Consider the following 18,953-nt stretch of genomic DNA (forward strand, 5'->3'; position numbering starts at 1 on the left):
GCCTCTCCCTCCAAGCATGGGGTGCATAAGTTGAGCAGCCGGCTTTGAGGAGTATGTGCTGGCTGGGATGCCATGCACACCCCCTTCCAAGTCAATCCCCCTCCGCTCCCCCAGAGCCAGACACCCCCCCACTCTAACCCAATTCCCCCTCCCCCATCGTTCCCCTGGGCTGCAAAGACAAAATGGAGCCAATGGGAGCCATGAGGCTCCGTGGCCACGGTGCTGGTAAATAAACAAACCAGGACAGCCAGTTAATGTGTTTCTGAGAGTGATTCCACGGAACACTTTTCAGAAACACTGTAGTTGACTATTTGTTGTTTTTTAAGATTTTTCTGTTACAGACTAGCTCGGCTACCTCTCTTAAGTGTCTTTACATTTAAATCTTTCCATGGACCCCCTGCAGTACCATCGCAGACCACCAGGAGTCTGCTGACCACAGGTTGAGAACCACTGGGGTAGACTGAAGGGATGGAGGAGAGCAGCAAAGCAGGAGATCTCGAGCTTGGTCTATATGCAGTTTTTATCCTGATGTCACTATATCATTGAGAGGGTGTATTAAATTTATTCTGGTAGAACGCCTATCCTGAAATAAAGGTTCCTTATAGCCATGTAGCTGATTGCTTTCCCATACAGGAATAAGCTGTATTACTATCAAACATATTGACACCTGTATGGCTTCTTGGTCGAGTGGAGAGTGAGCTGGGGACTGACAAGGAGAAAGAAGAGGCAGGTCAGACAGGGTTTTAAGGAAGGGTTATAAGCCATCTAGTTTGTATTTATTGGATTAAATGAGAGTGGGGAGCTGGAGCGGCTTGGCTAATACAATGGCAGAACTGCAGGAAGACTGCACAGCACCTGGACTCTCACTGCTGATGCTCAGTGAAGGATCCATCAACACCACTTCTTGGCCTGCGTAGGTGGACACATCCTACTGCTGCTGAGTTTGCCAGACTAGATGGATCTCAGCACAGGGAGTATTTATTATTGAGTAATAAATATTTGCATTGCGGTGACACCTAGATGCTTCAACGAGGTCTTGGCCCAGGTGCTATACAGAAGTCTGACAAACTCTGCTGAAAGCTAGGACAAGGCTGGTGTGTGAAACAACACGGTGATTAGTGTTGGGCTACTTACAGCAGCGTCTGCAGCGTACAGTCTGGCTGTTTCAGTCCCTCACACAGATGTTTCAGTCCTAGGTCTCCCAGTGCATTAGCGCTCAGGTCCAGCTTTTCCAGGGCCTGGTTTGTAAAGAGGGTCTGAGGGGAGAGGTCCTTAGGGAAAGCAGATGAGAGTTTGCAGCTGGACAACCTGAAGGGAAGAAGTGGACAGGTCAAAGTTAGTTCTGCACTGTATGAAATGGCCACTAATCATGAGTGAACCCCCCCTTGCCACTTCCAAAGCCTGATCCTACTCCACCCCTACTGGAGTCAGAGTAGCCCCAAGCTCCCCATTGTTACTTGATTCTCTCCCAGTCTCCTATTGCAGCCAAATCCCCCACACATGCCAGGACCTGAGCCACTGGTCATCCTGGGCCCAGTGTTGCAGGTCACTGGCTTAAGCTGAGCACCAACTGGCTTTGTGGGGAGAGGTGAATTGGGGCGGGGCTTTAGGACAGAGTGTGGGCGGAGCCACAGCCTGGGTTTCCCTGGCCGATTATACCTGCTGCCCACGCTACTGACTGTTCTGTAACTGTTGTTCCTCGAGATGTGTTGCACACGCCCTTCCCACTCTAGAAACATCTGCATGCCCAGCGCACAGCTGTCAGAGATTTTTTTCTCCAACGGGGTGGTGCATGTGTTCCCTGCTGGCATGTGCTGCTGTGTGACTGTTCTGTGAATATAGGCTGGAGCTGCCCCCCTCCCCCGCCCCCCAGGCTCCGACCCTCCTCAGTTCCTTCTAACCAGAAAGACTCAATATAGAGGGAAAAGAGGGTGATATGCAGAATGGATACGTGCAACACATCTCGAAGAGCAACTGGTATGGAACAGGCTAGTAACTGTTTCTTCTTTGAAACAAAGTGGAAACCTGATGCAGGACACACGTGTTGTCACTCAAACAACCACTGCTTGAGGATGGTTTCCAGTCAGGGACATTCATCATTTCATAAAGTTTAAGGCCAGAAGGGACCACCAGATTATCTAGTCTGACTTGTACATTTCAGGCCACTACACAGCACCAGCTTACACCCATATTAAACCTAAAATTTTAAAAACAGTGAGCAATTCTGTGGCACCTTAGAGACTACCAAATATATTATATCATGAGCGTTCGTGGGTAAAACTTACTTCAGATCATGAAGTTTGTTTTATCCGCAAAAGCTCATGATATAATACATTTGATAATCTCTAATAGCATGTCTACACAGCAGGGCTAAAACTGAAATAAGCTACACAACTCGAGCTATGTCAATTGCATAGCTTATGTCGAGATAGCTTAATTTGGCTTTTGGTGCTGTCTACACAGAAGGAAGTCGAGATCCCTTTTGTGCAAGAAGTTTTTGCGCAAAAAAGCACTGTGTAGACAGCTCCTTTTTGCACAAAAACCTGAGGAAGAACGGCTCTTGTGCAAAAGGGTTTTTTTACGCAAAAAGGAGCTATCTACACAGTGCTTTATTGCGCAAAAACCTATTGTAAAAAAGGGATCAGAGGAGGAAATGCAAATGAGAGTATGACATATGCAAATGAGTGCTCCATTTGCATTTCCTCTTACAGAAGAGGCTCGTAGTATAGATGTAGCCTAAGATTAGTAATTTCATGAAGCTTAATCCTTAAGATGTTTATTATGATTTGCAGCTCAGAGAGAGATTTCGAAGGGTGTGTCTACACAGCAAAGTTATTTCAAAATAACAGCCATTATTTTGAAATAATTTTACTAGAGTCTACACAGCCAAACCGATATTTCAAAATTAATTCGAAATAGCAGAATGCTCATTTTGAATTTGGTAAACATCATTCCATGAGGAATAACACCAAATTTGAAATAGCTATTTAAAAATAAGTGCTCTGTAGACACTTATATTGAAATAGGGGGCCTCCAGCCTTCCCAGGGTACCCTGGTGGCCACTCCAGCCTCAACCAAGAACACTTCTCTCCCCCCGCCCACTCCTGAGCCCTTAAAGGGGTTGACTTTGGCCACAGTGCCTGTGCCAGCTTCAAGCCTGCCAGCCCAGAGCCAACAGTCACTGCCCTGACCCAGTGGCCCCAAAACATGAGCCAGCAAGCCACTGGCAGCCAGCCCTCCACCACTCCCCAGGAGCAGTCTGCCAGCTTCCAGGAGCCTGCCAGGGCTTGGAGAAGGCAGGTGCCTTCCTGGTCCAGGGTGGAGATCCTGGATCTTACTCAGGTTTGGGGTGGATGACCCCAATGTCCATGATCTCCGCACTAGATGGAGGAACGCGGCCGTCTATGACAGGATAGCTGCCAGCCTGGCCACCAAAGTCCCCATGCGAACCCTGAAGCAGGTTTGCTTGAAAATCAAGTTGGTCCAGCAAGACCCCCAACTCTGAGCTTCCCTTCCCCCTTCTTCCCCTTGCTTCCTCCTTCCAGCTCCCTCCTCTCAGGTTTCCCCCTCATCTTTCCCACCCTCTCTCTTCCCCTCTCCCACCTCCTTTCCCCAGTCTCACCAGAGGTTCATCCCTCTCCCCCCAGTTTTGTTAAATAAAGAGAGTTTTTGATCATGAAAATACATGTATTTTATTTGACATCAGGAAGGGGGGTTAGGGAGGGGTACGTGGAAGGACGTGAGGGAGAAATGAGGCACAAGCCCCCAGTGGGGCAGGCCAAGGAGGTTCTTAGTGTTCCTCAGGGTGGAAGCTCTCCTGCAGGGCCTCCTGTATACTGACAGTCCCCCGATGGACCTCCCAGATGGTAGCCTGCAGAAAGTGCAGCCAGGCTCACAGCAACACGTCCACGAGAAGCACCAGAGTGCACAGGGGCAGCTCTGGCTCCATGTTGCAGAGTGCTGTGGTGTCCGGAGTGAGGCAACTAGAGCATGCAGAGACTAAATGCTTTGCTGTCCCTCATCGAGGTAGGCAAGCAAGCAGGGAAACCTGAGAACTGGCTGTCTGGGGTTGGGGGGAGAGGGTGTCCCTTTAAGCACAGGCCTCAGATAGCCTCAGGTAGCAGCCACATAAAATAACTCCTGATCTGATGCCCTGCTGGACCTGATTCCAGCTGGCCTTAAATGTGATTCAGCGTCCACTCAGTGTGGACGCGCTATTTCGGAATAGCAAAAAGCTATTTCAAAATGCATTTTGTGTGTAGACGCATTATTTCAAAATATTCTGTTTGGGTAATACCAGGCAATGGGTAGACATGCATAACACAAGAACAAGAAGACTGTCCAAGAAGGACTTGCTTACGATACTGTCTTCAGTTTACAGTTGGGATCCTTCAGTCCTTGCAACAATGAGTATGCAGTTGACATTCTCGGATCTTTCATCAATGGGTTCCTAGGAAAAAATGCAAACTTTAAATATCATTTCCACCAGGCAGATTTTCCATTCTCTTTCCTGAAGATGGTGGTGTAGGTTTTAATCCACCTCAGACATTTGTTATAAACAATGAGAAGCATCTAAAGATGCCACAGTCCGTTGTTCTGATGTCACGTTAGACATTCATTTCTAACAGCAGTGTAACCCACACTAACCCCATGAAGCATTTGTCCTTCTTCTAGGGGCTGGGCCATGGGTGAAATGCTGATTTCAGTGAAAATCCTGCTTTGCCTTTTCAGTTTGGTGTGGGAGAAGGAACATATTCCAGAAAAATGGAAGAGACGGTTCTGAATCAAGCTCTCTTAAAAAGAGGATTTAAAAGATTCCAACCATTGGTGCAAGATTACACTGCTTTCACTCTCAAGGAAAGTTTTCTGAGAGAACATTAGAATGAATAAAAAGTGTGAATTGGAAGTGGATTAGTTGAAGCACATTAAATCCCTGTGTAGATGTTATTATTCATAATTAAAATGGACTTTGAAATGAATAAACGTAACCTAATTAAAGCCAATTTAATTCTGCATAATGGTGTCCATGCAGGGATTTAATATAGTTTAACGATTCCTGTTCAAATTTATGCCTTTAGGCAAAAGGAGACTATCTTAGAAATGCCCCTTTTTCATTATCCCATAACTGAGCTGAGGGAAGGGGGTGACAGGAAACATCCGGCAATTGGGTGCTTCTCACATTACCATCCAGAAGAGAAGAAACTGATGATGGTGCCCAGCAGAGTCCATATACAGACAGAGCTCTCTCCTCTCTGGCAGGAACAATGCAGTAGTATTGCTTCTATCGGCAGCAAGGTGGTGCTGCATTGTAAGATGGTGACTACTGTCTGGGTAACCCTTGTGATATGGCCTGTAACTGCATGGCTTGGACTGCAGCCTTAGGAAGCTGCAAAGGCTGATGGAGAGGGAATAAGAGGCGGTTGCCGGAGGGCTTCAGGCAGCTGGCTGAGCCCCAGAGCAGATTCCAGGAGCAGCAGGAACTGAACTACAATCAGCTTCTATTTGAGAGTCCTCTGAATTGTTTGTTGCTAAACCTGCTGCGAGGGACTGGAGCGAGGCTGGTTGGGCCTCACAGTCACAGCTGGTCTGAGATCTGCTCACTAGAGACAGTAGTTGCCAGGCAGGCGCTGCAGGAATCACAAGAGCCCAGTTCCCTAGATCAGGGTCAGGCTGGAGTCAGAGATCAGGAAACCAAGCAAAGTCTGGCACTGCAGCAGGCCAGAGTCTGTATGGCTCCCCAGACAACTTCCTAAGGCAACCTAAGGGTTAAAATAGGACGCTTGACTTGGCCAATCAGAGCACGTTTACATAGCAGTGTTATGTCAGAATAATTTACATTATTCCAAAATAACATAGTGCGTGTCTCCACTATAAGCTGTTATTTTGACATATGTCAAAATAATGTCAATCTGGAGAACTTCTTACTCTGATTCCTGTAACCCTTATTTTACGAGTAAGAAAAGTCAAAGCTGTGTAGACAGATCCAAAAACTGAATAAAACTATTTCAACTTAAGCTACACTATTGGGCTGTGTCTACACTGGCCGCGAGTTCTTGCACAAGAACACTGACGTTCTAATGTATGAAATCAGTGCTTCTTGCACAAGAACTATGATGCTCCCACTCAGGAATAAACCCTCTTGCTCAACTGTTCTTGCGCAAGAGGCCAGGCAGACAGGCAACATGAATTTCTTGCACAAGAAAGCCCAATGGCTATAATGGCCATCAGAACTTTCTTGCGCAAGAGAGCGTCTACACTGGCATGGATGCTTTTGCGCAAAAGCACATCTCTTGCGCAAAGGCACATGCCAGTGTAGACGCTCTCTTTTGGAAGAGTTTTTGCACATGAACTCTTCCGCAAAAGAGTTCTTGCACACAATCATGCCGGTGTAGACGTAGCCTTGATGTAACTGAAGTTGCATAGCTTATATCAGCTTTAGCCCTCCTGTGTAGACATGCCCTCAGAAGGCTACAGAGTACCTCACTCTGGGTCTCCTGGGCAGTACTTTCTGCAGCGCCTACTTTCCACAGTGTTATCTGACCGTGCCTCTGCATAGCCTTCTGTGGTGCTCTGGAAATATCAGCTGTCCCAGGCTCTGCAGATTCAGGTTTGTGTCCTTACACCTTTTCCTTTTGCTGTTTAGCTGCTCATGGCACTGGGCAGTTCTATCACATTTGCTTCTGTGAGTAGGCAGTAGGACAGAACAGGTCACTAACACAGAGTTCTCTGGATCTCTAGGCAAACTGGTCCCCACACACAACATTCCTTTTGATAGGGTCAGATGCAAGAACAAAGAATATGGACCATACTTACAATATGGGGCTGTATTTTGGTAGGCAGTGACTCTGAAAAGGACTTGGAGTTGCTCATGATTTCCCAGGGTAATACTGTGGCTGAAATGACTAATGGGACTCTTGGATGTATAACAGGAACATAGTAAGTAGGAACAGGGAGGTGTCTCCTGTATAATGAAACTCATCCCGTTCTGGTGTCCTGCTCTTTCAATGTTGATTGGTACTTAGCTAGGCAATAACTCCCAGTCCAGAGCAGTTCACTTCCTTATCCTTCTATGTGACCCAAGCTAGGTTCCTAGGAAGCTAACTGGCCGTAGCTGTTCCTTCTGATTAACCCTGCTTTCCTGTTCTCGCCTACCTTGGAATCATGAGGTTTTCTGACCCAACTGCCTTGACCTCACCAGGCTCATATGATTAGCATAAACCCATCTTACTGGCAAAGACCCAAAAAAAATCTACAAATAGTTTATTATAACTCTCTGAAAAGGGGGCATTACAATGGTGACATGATGAGATGCCACTTTAAGGATTTACTGGTTTATAATAAATTAGAAGATGTACCCTGCATTGCTCGGTTCTTAACTCAATTAATGTTTGTTTTTCTTCATTTGAATCATTGCTCTGGGGTGGGTCTAGGTCTGAGGGGTTCAGTAGGCAGGCTGTCCCAGGGAGAGAGGACTACCCCAGCCCTCTTTCACTACAGCAGCATCAGGTCAGATGAGAAGTGCCCATCCATGGCTGCTGCAGCTCCAGCGGGCACAGTTGGGGGAGGGGTTTATGTCTCCTAGCTGGGACAGGTCCAGGTTCATCTGCTTCTTGCACACACCCTTCCCCCACAGCCAGAGCAAGGAATGCAGCAAACTGTGCACTTTCCCCTTGCTCCCTGATGATCGGAAACAGCCAGAAATATTCCCATACCAATCAGGGAGGGAGCTTCAGGGCCTCCCCCTACTCTCCCTAAAGGGCACTTGGGGAGTTGGAGGCTCAGGGCTGGGGCAGTCTTGGATGCTGAGGGGCATGCCCCCAGCCAGTCCCTTTCACCAGTCTGGTGATCCCATCTCTTTTCTATATGGTTTAATGAGAAGCAATCCCATTCCAGGCACATCCCATTTTCCTGGCACAACCAAACCCTGACCTTGCTTTAAGTAATGATAAGAGGAAGCTGCCTACCAAATTTGGTGGCCCTAGCTCTTACTGTTTAAGAGGAGTTCTTGAGCAAACAGACAGATGCACAGACAGACAGACTCATGCACAGACACAGTCAGACAAATATAGAATAGATAAACTACAATACTTACAGAGGAAATAAGTGTTTTCGTAGCTTTGCTTTCCATCCTTCTTCTCGTTCTCCAATCCCAAGGGTACAATTACATAGGTAAAGTGACTGCTTACTACAACAGTTCTTTACACAGAATGAAAGAGCAATTTCATCCATTGTTGTGAGCCTGAGGTGTTCTAGCCTAATTTCTTGGAAATTATCCATTGCATTTTTCGCAAACTCTTCCTCCTGCTTCTCATACAAACAGTGAAACAACTCAAGCTGGTCACGCTGTTCCTCATAGGGCTTATAGGAGAGAGAGGAGATTTTTTTAGCTTCTTCTTTAAACCAATTCAATAAATCTCGCTCTATTCCAGGTGATGTTTTACAGTGTATCTTTTTCTCTATGTCATTCAATCTCTCTTTATTTAAGAGACCAAACAAGAAACGTACTGTTAGCATCAAATAATTATTTTTTGATGCTCCGTAAATCTTTAGCAAATGATTCACATCTTTCTTATAAATCAATGATTTTTTCTTTGTCTCTTCATCTTCCTCTAGCACATAGTACATTGCTGCAAAAAACTCTTGGAAACTCAAGTGAATGAAGCTGTAGAAAATTTCACATTCTGTATCTTTTTGAAAAATGCTTGAATTCAGAAAGAGAGAGTGAATGTTAGACACGGATAAATTGTGTTTCTTCAGGTCTTCTTCTTCAAACAATATTTTCTGTTCTAAAATTCCATCTGCAGCCAATGAGCAAAGCTCCCAAAGGATAGTGTTAGATTGCTGTATTGGAATTTGAGAATCAGGCAAATTATGAGTTAGCAGGTTGGACAGAAAGAGCAAATATACTGATGTGGTTGTTTTTGAAGTTTGTGCAAGGTCTTCCCCTCTTTCCATCTGTTGTTTCAAAACCGTGCAGATGATCCAACACACAATGGGGACAAAGCACATGGTGAAGAGCATTTCATTTTCTTTGACAAAATTAAAGGCTTCTGTTGCTTTCTTTTCATCACAAAAAAATTTATGAAAATATTCTTTCCTCTCATCTGCAGAAAATCCCATTATCTCTGCAAAACGTGGAAGTCTCAGATTCTCCTTTAGTTTTTCCAGAGCTGTTGGTCTCGTAGTGATCAGCAAAAAAGATTTTTGAAGAACCTTCTTTCTCAATAAACTGCACAGGGTGGTTTCCACTGGCCTCTTCTCAAATGGGTCCATGTACAGGCTAACATCATCAAAGTCTAGCAAGGAATTTAATTCATCAAAACCATCTATTATAAACAGGAGTTTTTCTGGCTTCTCAAAGATTTCTTTAATTGGTCCTTCTCTATCAGGACAATTGTTCAAAACCAAATCGGCAACACTTCGATTTTTGGCACCGCTTTGATTTTTAATAATATGTTTTATTTCTCTGCAATTTATATAAAAAACATAATCAAACTTTTTCCGATAGAGTTTTCCAGCTGCCCAGTCCAACATGATCTTTCTCGCTGTCATTGTTTTCCCAATCCCAGCAGCTCCTTGCAGCACAACAGTTCTTGGGCTTTGTCGATTTCCATCAGGATCAAATAAAAGACTAATCTGAGTGAGATTGGTTTGTTGAGCCATCAGTTCTGCGTGTCTCCTTCCTCTGGTGATGATTTCATGTTCTTTTTCCTCCCGCCCCCAACGTTCCTTTACAATAAGCAGTTCTGTGTATCTTTTGTCTAAAGTGACATGTTCACCCAGGAGAACATTCCTATCTTCTACTACTTGGTATTCATCTTGTACATGTTCTCTATATTTCTTCTGGTAATCTAATTCAATGACAATGGTGTGAAGCATTAGACAGCCTGAGTACAGTTGTTACAACAAAGGTCATGTGAACTGCCATTCATTGGTTATATCCAGAAGTTGAACCAGAGAAAATGCAACCTACTCTTTCTATTCTGTACCACCTCCTTCCCTTTTCACCCAGCATTGCCACCATCATGCAACTTGACATTTTGCTAGAATTTTACATGTTAAAAAAAGTATCTTGATTTTTACAGTTTAATTATTTTCTCCATGATCATCTCTCTCCTTGTTTCTGATTCGGCAGTGCACTTAAGCACAGATTTAAGTCCTATTACAATAAGTGAGATTTGAGCATGTGCTTAAAGTTAAGAATTTTCTTAAACACTTTTCTAAATAAGGATAATTTCCATCTTTTCCTTCAGTTTCTATCTTATTTTTCTGTTTTTTCTCCCTTTCCCCGCAGTACCTTATGTCTTCATTTTTATTATTTTTAACTACTTCTCTTCTTGCTTCCTGGTTATGTTTTTCTCTCCTTTCTCATTCATCAGCTCTTTTAACCCTTTTCTGTTTTTCTCATCTGTGGATACTCTTCTCTGTTTCTTCCCCCCTGCTTCTTCAAACACTGGAGGATAGAACTGGACACCAGTATTTAGTCAGGGCCCATCTCTAATCCTGGAAGTGGAGTGCTACTGTTTCAGTGGACAGCCCACTTGCTTATGAAGGATTTGTCTCCTGAGTGGGCCAAGATCCCTATGTTTACTACACCTCCCATGATGCACCACAGTATTCTCTGTTGCTGAGCCTCATGGTGCATTGTGGGAGAGAGAGTCCAAAAAGGAGGCTTGGTCCATACAAAAGAGGTCCTGAGGCACATGAACAGTTGCTCCCATACAGTACTCCAGCAGCATTTCAGAATGCTATGTTAGGAATTTTAAAACGTCTTTTAAAATGTTTTAAACAATCGCCACCATTAAACCAGTCTGCAGGCCACGTGCACAGGGACAAACCATATGAGCACGTTTTAAACAAACAAAAAAGTGTTTTAGCCTGAGTGGAAGCTCACAGACCAAGCAAAAGGCATTAAATGATTCAGCAGTATTCACATGTGAAGCATTTCTACAAATAGTCATCACACAATTCCTAATACAGGGTAAATTGACCCAATAAATGTGCAGAAATGGCTTCTTCATAGGAAGCAGCTCTGCAATGTGTCCATGTGGCATTCATCCCTCTAAAAGATTTTGGTCATAACAATTTAGTATATTTGTTCTTTCTTTGTCGGTCAATAGTGCAGTCCTTGAATTGTATTTATTGTTGTTCTCTGAGCTCTCCTCATCTAAGATGCTTCTTTCTAGCATAACTGGGCTAAAAAACAGATGCAGTATGCTAAGAACAGTCTTACCAGAGCCTTTCAGAGAGGGATTATTAAATCCCTGCTCCTTGGCATGATGTATCTCTGCACATGGTTCCTGATCCCATTGTCGGTCGGTCCCTCTTCCTTCTTCAATCTTTGCTGTTTTCTTCTTCGCCTTTGAAAAAACTATCAAGGGAGATCAACTGTGAGAATACTACAGACCATGTAGTCTGACATCCCACATGTAATAGGGCACCAACACCTTCCTAACACCTGCACATGAAATCCAAAAACTAAAATGAGCCCAGAGTATTACAGCCCACAGGAGAAGAGACTATTATGTGCTACAGTGGGGACCAAGGTGCCCCAGTATCTAAGACACCAGCAATGGCAGGGAAATGAGAGCTATCCAGATAATCCTGGCAAGCCACCAACCCCACTCACTGCAGAGTGTTGTATCATGCAAGCAAGGTACTAACAAACTTCAACAGGCCTTTATTTAACAAAGGTGAAACCTCTTTGCAAAGCTGCAGCTGCACCCCTCTGTAGCTCTCACTCAGCCCTGGCTCATCTCCACCCCCCTCCTTCCTGTTCCTGGTGCTTCCAGACTCCCAACAGCCGGAGCTCCCAGTTCTAATAATCACAAGCAGCATCTAAAACACCACACAGAGGGAGGTGGAAAAACCCCAGAGTCTCTGCCAGTCTGGCCTGCCATTTTACATGCACATGTTAGAAAATCCTAACCTGGCTAGAATAAACAAATAAAAAACACGAAAGTCAAAAAGTTATGACTGAAAACCAACGTTTCAATTAAAAATGCCATTCCTGTCATCAGCCTGTTTCTCATTCTACTGTTGCTGCTGCCCCAGGGCACATTCCTGGATTTTACGGTAACTTTGGGTTTCTTACCTTTCTCACTTTCTGCTCTGAGTTTTGTAGCAGACTCTCGGAGGTTGATCTGAGTGAGAACATTGATGGTCACCTCTACGGCAGCAGCTCCACCATAGAATTCCATCAGGAGGTTCTTAGTGTCTGTTCTGTCAGCTTTCTCCAGCCGACCTCTGGGGATGGCACCCTTCCCCTCAAAGGCAGAATGTGAGAGTTTCTCTCTAAATCTTCTGAAAACTTCCTGAGGAAGGTCGTCAAGGGCAGTTTGAAGCAAGCCACGGATTCTGCTTTGGTTTTCCATCATCAGATATCAGAAAGCAAAACTAAAATGCAAAGTCCCACCATTCATAGTTAATATGTGCGAGAAACCCAGGGCAGCTGGCTACTAGTATGGTAGAGGGCAGACATACTGTAAACTGGGTGAATGGTTTTCCAAATAGTCTGAATAAACTGCCAGAGACTGCTGCCATATAATCAAGGCAGGCAGGATCTGAGTCTAATTAAGAGATTGCCTGAAGTAGCAGGTTAATCAGATACCTGCAGCCAATTAAGGTCTGCTGGGCTACTTTAAAAGGTTTCCCCTCAGCTAAGGAGGAGAAGAGTGAAGGATTGAGAGGAGGAAGGAAGTTTGTTTCTGGAGAGTGGAGGACTAAACAATGGAAAGAGTGTATGTACTGAAGCAGGAAAGATTTGCTCAGATAACAGACAGAAAGTACAAGGGAGTGTTTGAGGTAGTGGCACAGGGAAAAGGCTGCTGCATTAGGGTTAGGGGGAAAACCCTGTTAGTTGCCACTACCTAGGGGCTCTCTAGTAGTGGGGCAGGCCTGGGTTCCCCCACCCCAGCCCTCCCACACTACTAAAAAGTGCTCCTGGAATACCACATGCAGGAGGAGCCTGCCATTTAGTTGATGTTAAGGCAATACTGATTTTCACTTCCCTTCTGGACATGTCTGCCCTGCTCATGCTCTCTCTCTCCATCTCACAGATGCACTGTGGATAGATTCCATCCCCTTTTACAATCCCAATGTGCTGCTCAGATGCTCACCCCCACCAAACAGGAGAGAAAACAAACGGCTTATTGATCACAAGAAACCTGGCTCTGTCAGTGGAGGGGGAACAATAGACAAGAGATAAGAGCTATGGGGAAAATGGGAAGGGGGTGGTGCCTGCCTAGGGCTTATACCAGTGGCAAGGGACTAGCTGAGTATCTTGAGAGCAGAGCTGGCAGACAACAGAGCTGGGAAACTCCAAGGCTGGTGAAAATCATCTCAGCTCTGTGTAAATCTTTACACCCCTATGGAAAAAGCATTTACTGATGCCCAGGCTTTCTGGGATGGCACTCAAAGCCTTGTAGCCAAGCTTTCATGTGAATCACCAGGGAGAGGTTGTGTCCTTTCCACCTTACCCAGCTGTGTTCATATGAAGCAGCCCCATGGGCACAGTCGGATTCTAAATAACAGTGCTGACCCAGGGGCTAACTACAAAATGTTACTCTTGGAGGGGTGCATGCAGAGGTGAAAGGAAGCAGCTGTGTCCAGGTGCACAGGTCTGGCAGGGGCTGGCTGAGCTGCAGCAAAAGCCAGCAGGGAGCTATTCAAAGAGTTGCCAGGGACCCAGGTTTGCAATAGGACAGTACTTGTAAGAAATTTTAAGTTACTTTTACTGCTGGGCATGTCACTGTGAGTAGTTTATTGACAGGGCTACCTGCCAGTGACCAGTCAGGTAAGTCCTGCCATTACTGCCTCAGCAACCCCCAGGAAACTGGCTCACTGTTGTCATTATGAACGCTGGTACAGGCGAGTGCCTTGACTGAGTTGGAATGAACCCCTGTATTTCAAAAGGGCGTCTGCTGTTGAGAGCTTATTAGCCAGCCTGGGCTAGGACACACATTTTCAGTTATGATCGCTAATGGGAAATAAACTTTAAAATTCCTTTATTTTAAATGTGGACATAGCCCAGGCCTGAGACCTACTGTAAATGTGTGTGAAAGTTGGGCGTTTGTCGTGTCTGCAATTCCTTATCCAGAGAGGTAAAACAAAAGTTGGATCAAAGCTTCCAAACAGAGAGTTTTAAAATGTTTCCTCTGAACACACTATTAAATGGTTTAGAGGGGAATTATAGAAAATTACAATTGCTTAGGGAGAGCCTTACGGCCAGGCAAAGTGGGGCCATGCTCAGGGGGCCATAGCCAGGGGGTGCCACAAAAGGCTAGTGCTGTCACCTCAGTGGCTGCGATACAGATTCCTCTCTGGCCCTTTCTTGTACTGGGATGGCAGTCTTTGTCCTTCCCCCATGCTGGTTCCACATGCTTCTCCCCACAAACTCCCCTCCAGCACCTTCCCCATGCTGGGCCCAGCAGACTTTTCCCTGATTCTTTCCCTCTAGCTCCTCACTCCTTAGCTGGCTGGCTAAGGACTCCAGGTACACCCAGCCAGGGCTGGAATTTATGAGGGGCCTAAGACTAGAGGGAGAGAAGGGCCTAAGTATGAATTACATATTGCAAAAGAATGATGAAATCCTATTCATATTCACAGAAAATTGTATCTATATTCATATTTACATAAAATGAACACATTTATTCTATTCACTACACTCAAACAATTTTTTCCCACTTTAGCTGTGGCAAAGTCATGAATGATGTCATCAAGTTCAAAGACCCGACAATTTCATTCTCAGTGCTCAAGAGGGACAAAGCACCAAGATGCTCTTGAGTTGTGATGGATCAGCGGACATTTTTGACCCTGGTTATAAGAGAAAATACAAATACATCTGTCATCTAATTTCAACATCTGGGAAACATTCTGAAACTTTGCATTCAGTGACAACTCAGTACATCCAAGGAGATAAGCTTTCTGCATTTTTTCTCTATATATCTTAGAGCAGTGTTTCTGAAAGTGTATTGTGGACACACTTTCAGAAACACCTTAACTGGCCACCCCAGTTTGTTTATGTACCAATGCTGCGGTCATGGAGCCTCACGGCTGCCATTGGCTCCGTTTCATCCTTTGCAGCCAAGGGGAGCTGCAGGAAGCAGTGGCCTGGCCCATGCCGCTTCTCGTGGTTCCCCTTGGCTGCAAAGGATGAAACAGAGCCAATGGGAGCTGCGAGGTTTTCTGGCCATGGCACTGGTACATAAACAAACCGGGGCAGACAGTTAAAGTGTTTCTGCGGTACACTTTTAGAAACACTGTCTTAGAGTTAAATGAATCCAACAAATTGAATAAATGTTATAGTAAAATCTAACTGGGTTCTTCTGACAAAGATATTCCATAAGACCCTGGGCCTAGTGTGGGGTTTTGGTTAATGTGGGACCTAGAGAGCCAGGGGAATATACTACAGCCAGGCTACTCAACATGCTGCCTGTGGGCTGCATACGGCCTGCAGGCCATTTGTTTGCAGCCTGCGGTGCAGTTTGGTTTTATGTGGGGCTCAACATGTGGCCCACAGGTGGGATCCTTTGAACTTGGCTTCCACTGGGAACACACTCCACAACAGTGAACCAATATAATGGTCTTCTCTTGATATGTGTTATAATAGTTAAATTCCTGGACTGTCACTGCTCATTAAAAGTGCTGTCGTATGGGGGGTAAATCAGGTAAATATTGCATTTTATTAATATCAGCAGAATTCACTTAAATGGGGCCTGAATATTGTGCAGTCTTGCCTTAAACTTTATATTCGTGCCCGTCAGTGTGAAAGATGCTATTTGCATATATATTTGTATGTATATGCAACCACACTTAAGTTGTGGCCCTCGGCATGTGCTGTGAGTATCATTGTGGCCCTCGGAGCTTCCAAAGTTGAGTAGTCTTGTACTACAGTGTCCTTTTTGCAGCCAGCAGCCTAAATGAATTTCCTCTGTATTTATTAGGTCTTCCACAATTAGAATCATAGACTCACGGGACTGGACGAGACCTTTAGAGGTCATCGAGTCCAATTCCTTGCCTTTTCAGCTTTTGAATAAGATAAAACAGAATTATTCCCTGTTGTGTTCTCTGCTCCCATTAACAAAAAAACTTCATGAAAAATCAACATCTCAAAAGACCACCAAGTTTTGATGGAGTTTGTTTACTAGGCTGATATACAATGAAGAATCAAGCAGCCTGCAGATAAACCTTGTTTCTCCCACCCTCTTTAAAAAGTTAACTGGGGAGGAAAGTGAATGAGATTCTGCTTATTCAGGTGTGAAAAATCAGGAGGGACCTAAATCTATTCACGTGCAAAAGTCTGTTCTCCCGGGCCCTGGGAGCAGCATTAGGAGTAGCTCTGTGAGCTCTTTGTGCTGAGGAAAGTCAAAACAGCAAAGCAATCTCTCCAGCATTCCTCCTGCAGCAGCTGTCTGCCTGCCACTGTGTTCCTAGCAGGACAGAACAGAAGCAGTCCAATGATTTGCTCTTTTCTTGTTTGTTCCCCAAACAGAGCAGCTCCCTCAGCTGTAAGATACTTCCATGAGCTTTGAGGGCGGGAGTGGCACGTGTCAGCACAGGTCCTAGAATCATAGGGTATGTCTAGATTACATCCCTCTGTCGACAGAGGGATGTAAATGAAGCACTTTGAAGTGCAAATGAAACTGGGATTTAAATATCCCGTGCTTCATTTGCATAAAGATGGCTGCCGCTTTTTTTCAAAACGAGGCTTTTTCGAAAAAAAAGTGGCAGTCTAGATGGGGATCTTTCAAAAATAAAACCCTTTTTCAAAAGATCCTGTATGCCTCATAAAATGAAGTTTACAGGATCTTTCAAAAAAGGGTTTTATTTTCAAAAGATCCCCATCTAGACTGCTGCTTTTTTTTTTCAAAAAAGCCCAATTTCGAAAAAAGTGGCAGCCATCTTTATGCACATGAAGCGTGGGATATTTAAATCCAGGCTTCAATTGCACTTTTGAAGTACCTAATCTACATCCCTCTGGCAACAGAGGGGTGTAGTTTAGACACACCCACAGAATCATAGAATACTAGGACTGGAAGGGACCTCAAGAGGTCATCGAGTCCAGTCCCCTGCCCTCATGGCAGGACCCAGTACTGTCTAGACCATCCGTGATAGACATTTATCCAACCTACTCTTAAATATCTCCACAGATGAACATAAGAACATAAGAATGGCCGTGTTGGGTCAGACCAAAGGTCCATGTAGCCCAGTAGCCTGTCTGCCGAGAGTGGCCAGCACCAAGTGCCCCAGAAGAGGTGAACCGAAGACAATGATCAAGCAATTTGTCTCCTGCCATCCATCTCCAGCCTCTGACAAACAGAGGCCAGGGACACCATTCCTACCCCCGGTTAATAGCCTTTTATGGACCTAACCTCCATGAAATTATCTAGCTTCTCTTTAAACTCTGTTATAGTTCTAGCCTTCACAGCCTCCTCTGGCTAGGAGTTCCACAGGTTGACTATGCGCTGTGTGAAGAACTTTCGCTTATTAGTTTTAAACCTGCTACCCATTAATTTCATTTGGTGGCCTCTAGTCCTTATATTATGGGAACTAATGAATAACTTTTCTTTATTCACCCTCTCCACATAACTCATGATTTTATAGACCTTTATCATATCTCTCTCAGTCTCCTCTTTTCTAAACTGAAAATGGCAATTCTACAACCTCCTTACGCAATTTATTCCACTGTTTAACCACCCTGACAGTTAGGAACTTTTTCCTAATGTCCAACCTAAACCTCCCTTGCTGCATTTTAAGCCCATTGCTTCTTGTTCTATCCTCAGAGGCCAGGAAGAACAAGTTTTCTCCCTCCTCCTTGTGACACCTTTTTACAGATCACAGAACTCTGAGCACGGCCATCAGGACAGGCATTGTGAGACACTGGCTGAAGCCAGTTCTCTTGACAAACCAAACAGCAGAGTCCACACTGACTCTTTGTCAACAATAAAGGGAGGGGAAAAGACAAAAGTCTCTCACCGAGGTGGAAGTTTTTTGTTGCCAAAACTGGGTGTTTTCCCCCCATCAAAAATCGCATTGCAGTGTCAATGCTCTCACTGATCACCAAAAGGCAGTTTTTGGTGACAAAAACTTGGCCCAAAGTCGAGGCAGACAAGGGCGTGGATGAGGGCTGCACTCAGTCATTAGTATCAGCTATTCCTTTTTTCATTCAAATGAATTTGGGGTCATGGCTGACATCCCAGCCATCCTGTAAAATGGTTCCCTGTGGACTTTTGAGATGAACACAGAGATATCTTACTGCCACGTACCTATCCTAGCAAGGCAAGGAAGAGGAGAGGAAGGCTGCAGTGTGATCACCCACCTCGGTGCTGCCAGTACCCTATGTTTACAACTGACCAAAAAATGTTACAGAATTTTAAAATAAGCACATAAGAATGGCCATACTGAGTCAGACACATGGTCAATCCAGCCCAGCATCTTGTCTGCCAACAGTGGCCAACACCAGATGCCCCAGAGGGAGGGATCACAACAGGTAATCCTCACCTGATCCGTCCCCTGTCACCCACCTCCAGAGAAACAGAGGTTAGGGACGCCATTCCTACCCATCCTGGCTAATAGTCATTGATGGACCTAACCTCCATGAATCTATCTAGCCCTTTTTTGAACCCTGTTAGTGTTCTAGCCTTCACCACATTCTCTGGCAAGGAGTTCCACAGGTTGACTATGCGCAGAGTGAGGAAAAACTTCCTTTTGTTTTTTTTCAACCTGCTACCTATTAATTTCATTTGGTGGCCCCTAGTTCTTATATTGTCTACTGTACAGAACTTTTAATGTTTTGGTGCAGAATGTCCTCCGGAATATGGGGTGCAGCGCAGTTGTAGGGGGACTGTGAGAGGAGCACTGGGCAATGTGGGGAGGTCTGTGTGGTGGGGAGGGTGCTGGGCAGGGAAGCAGTGTGGTAGGGACATTTGCAGTGCTAGGCTGATGCTGGAGGC

General features: G+C 45.0%; 1 protein-coding gene across 2 annotated transcripts in view; it reads right to left on the reverse strand.

The window, feature by feature from the left end:
- The window catches only part of LOC102456823 (NACHT, LRR and PYD domains-containing protein 3-like), a 31,139-nt gene that overhangs the window by 10,980 nt on the left and 1,206 nt on the right, over positions 1 to 18,953 (reverse strand). Inside the window, exons 1-5 of one of the 2 annotated variants that reach the window (XM_089778717.1) lie at positions 12,095 to 12,389; positions 11,234 to 11,371; positions 8,093 to 9,851; positions 4,361 to 4,450; positions 1,135 to 1,308 (exon numbers count right to left, since the gene is read on the reverse strand). In XM_089778717.1, the coding sequence (XP_089634843.1) occupies positions 1,135 to 1,308; positions 4,361 to 4,450; positions 8,093 to 9,851; positions 11,234 to 11,371; positions 12,095 to 12,377 (2,444 nt within the window). In that variant the 5' untranslated portion in view covers positions 12,378 to 12,389. Of the gene's footprint in view, positions 1 to 1,134; positions 1,309 to 4,360; positions 4,451 to 8,092; positions 9,852 to 11,233; positions 11,372 to 12,094; positions 12,397 to 18,953 lie in introns of those variants that run through there. The other variant, XM_089778716.1, reaches the window with a different exon arrangement.

This window comes from Pelodiscus sinensis, chromosome 5 (assembly GCF_052426305.1).
Source record: "Pelodiscus sinensis isolate ZL-2025 chromosome 5, ASM5242630v1, whole genome shotgun sequence".
Lineage (NCBI taxonomy): Eukaryota > Metazoa > Chordata > Testudines > Trionychidae > Pelodiscus > Pelodiscus sinensis.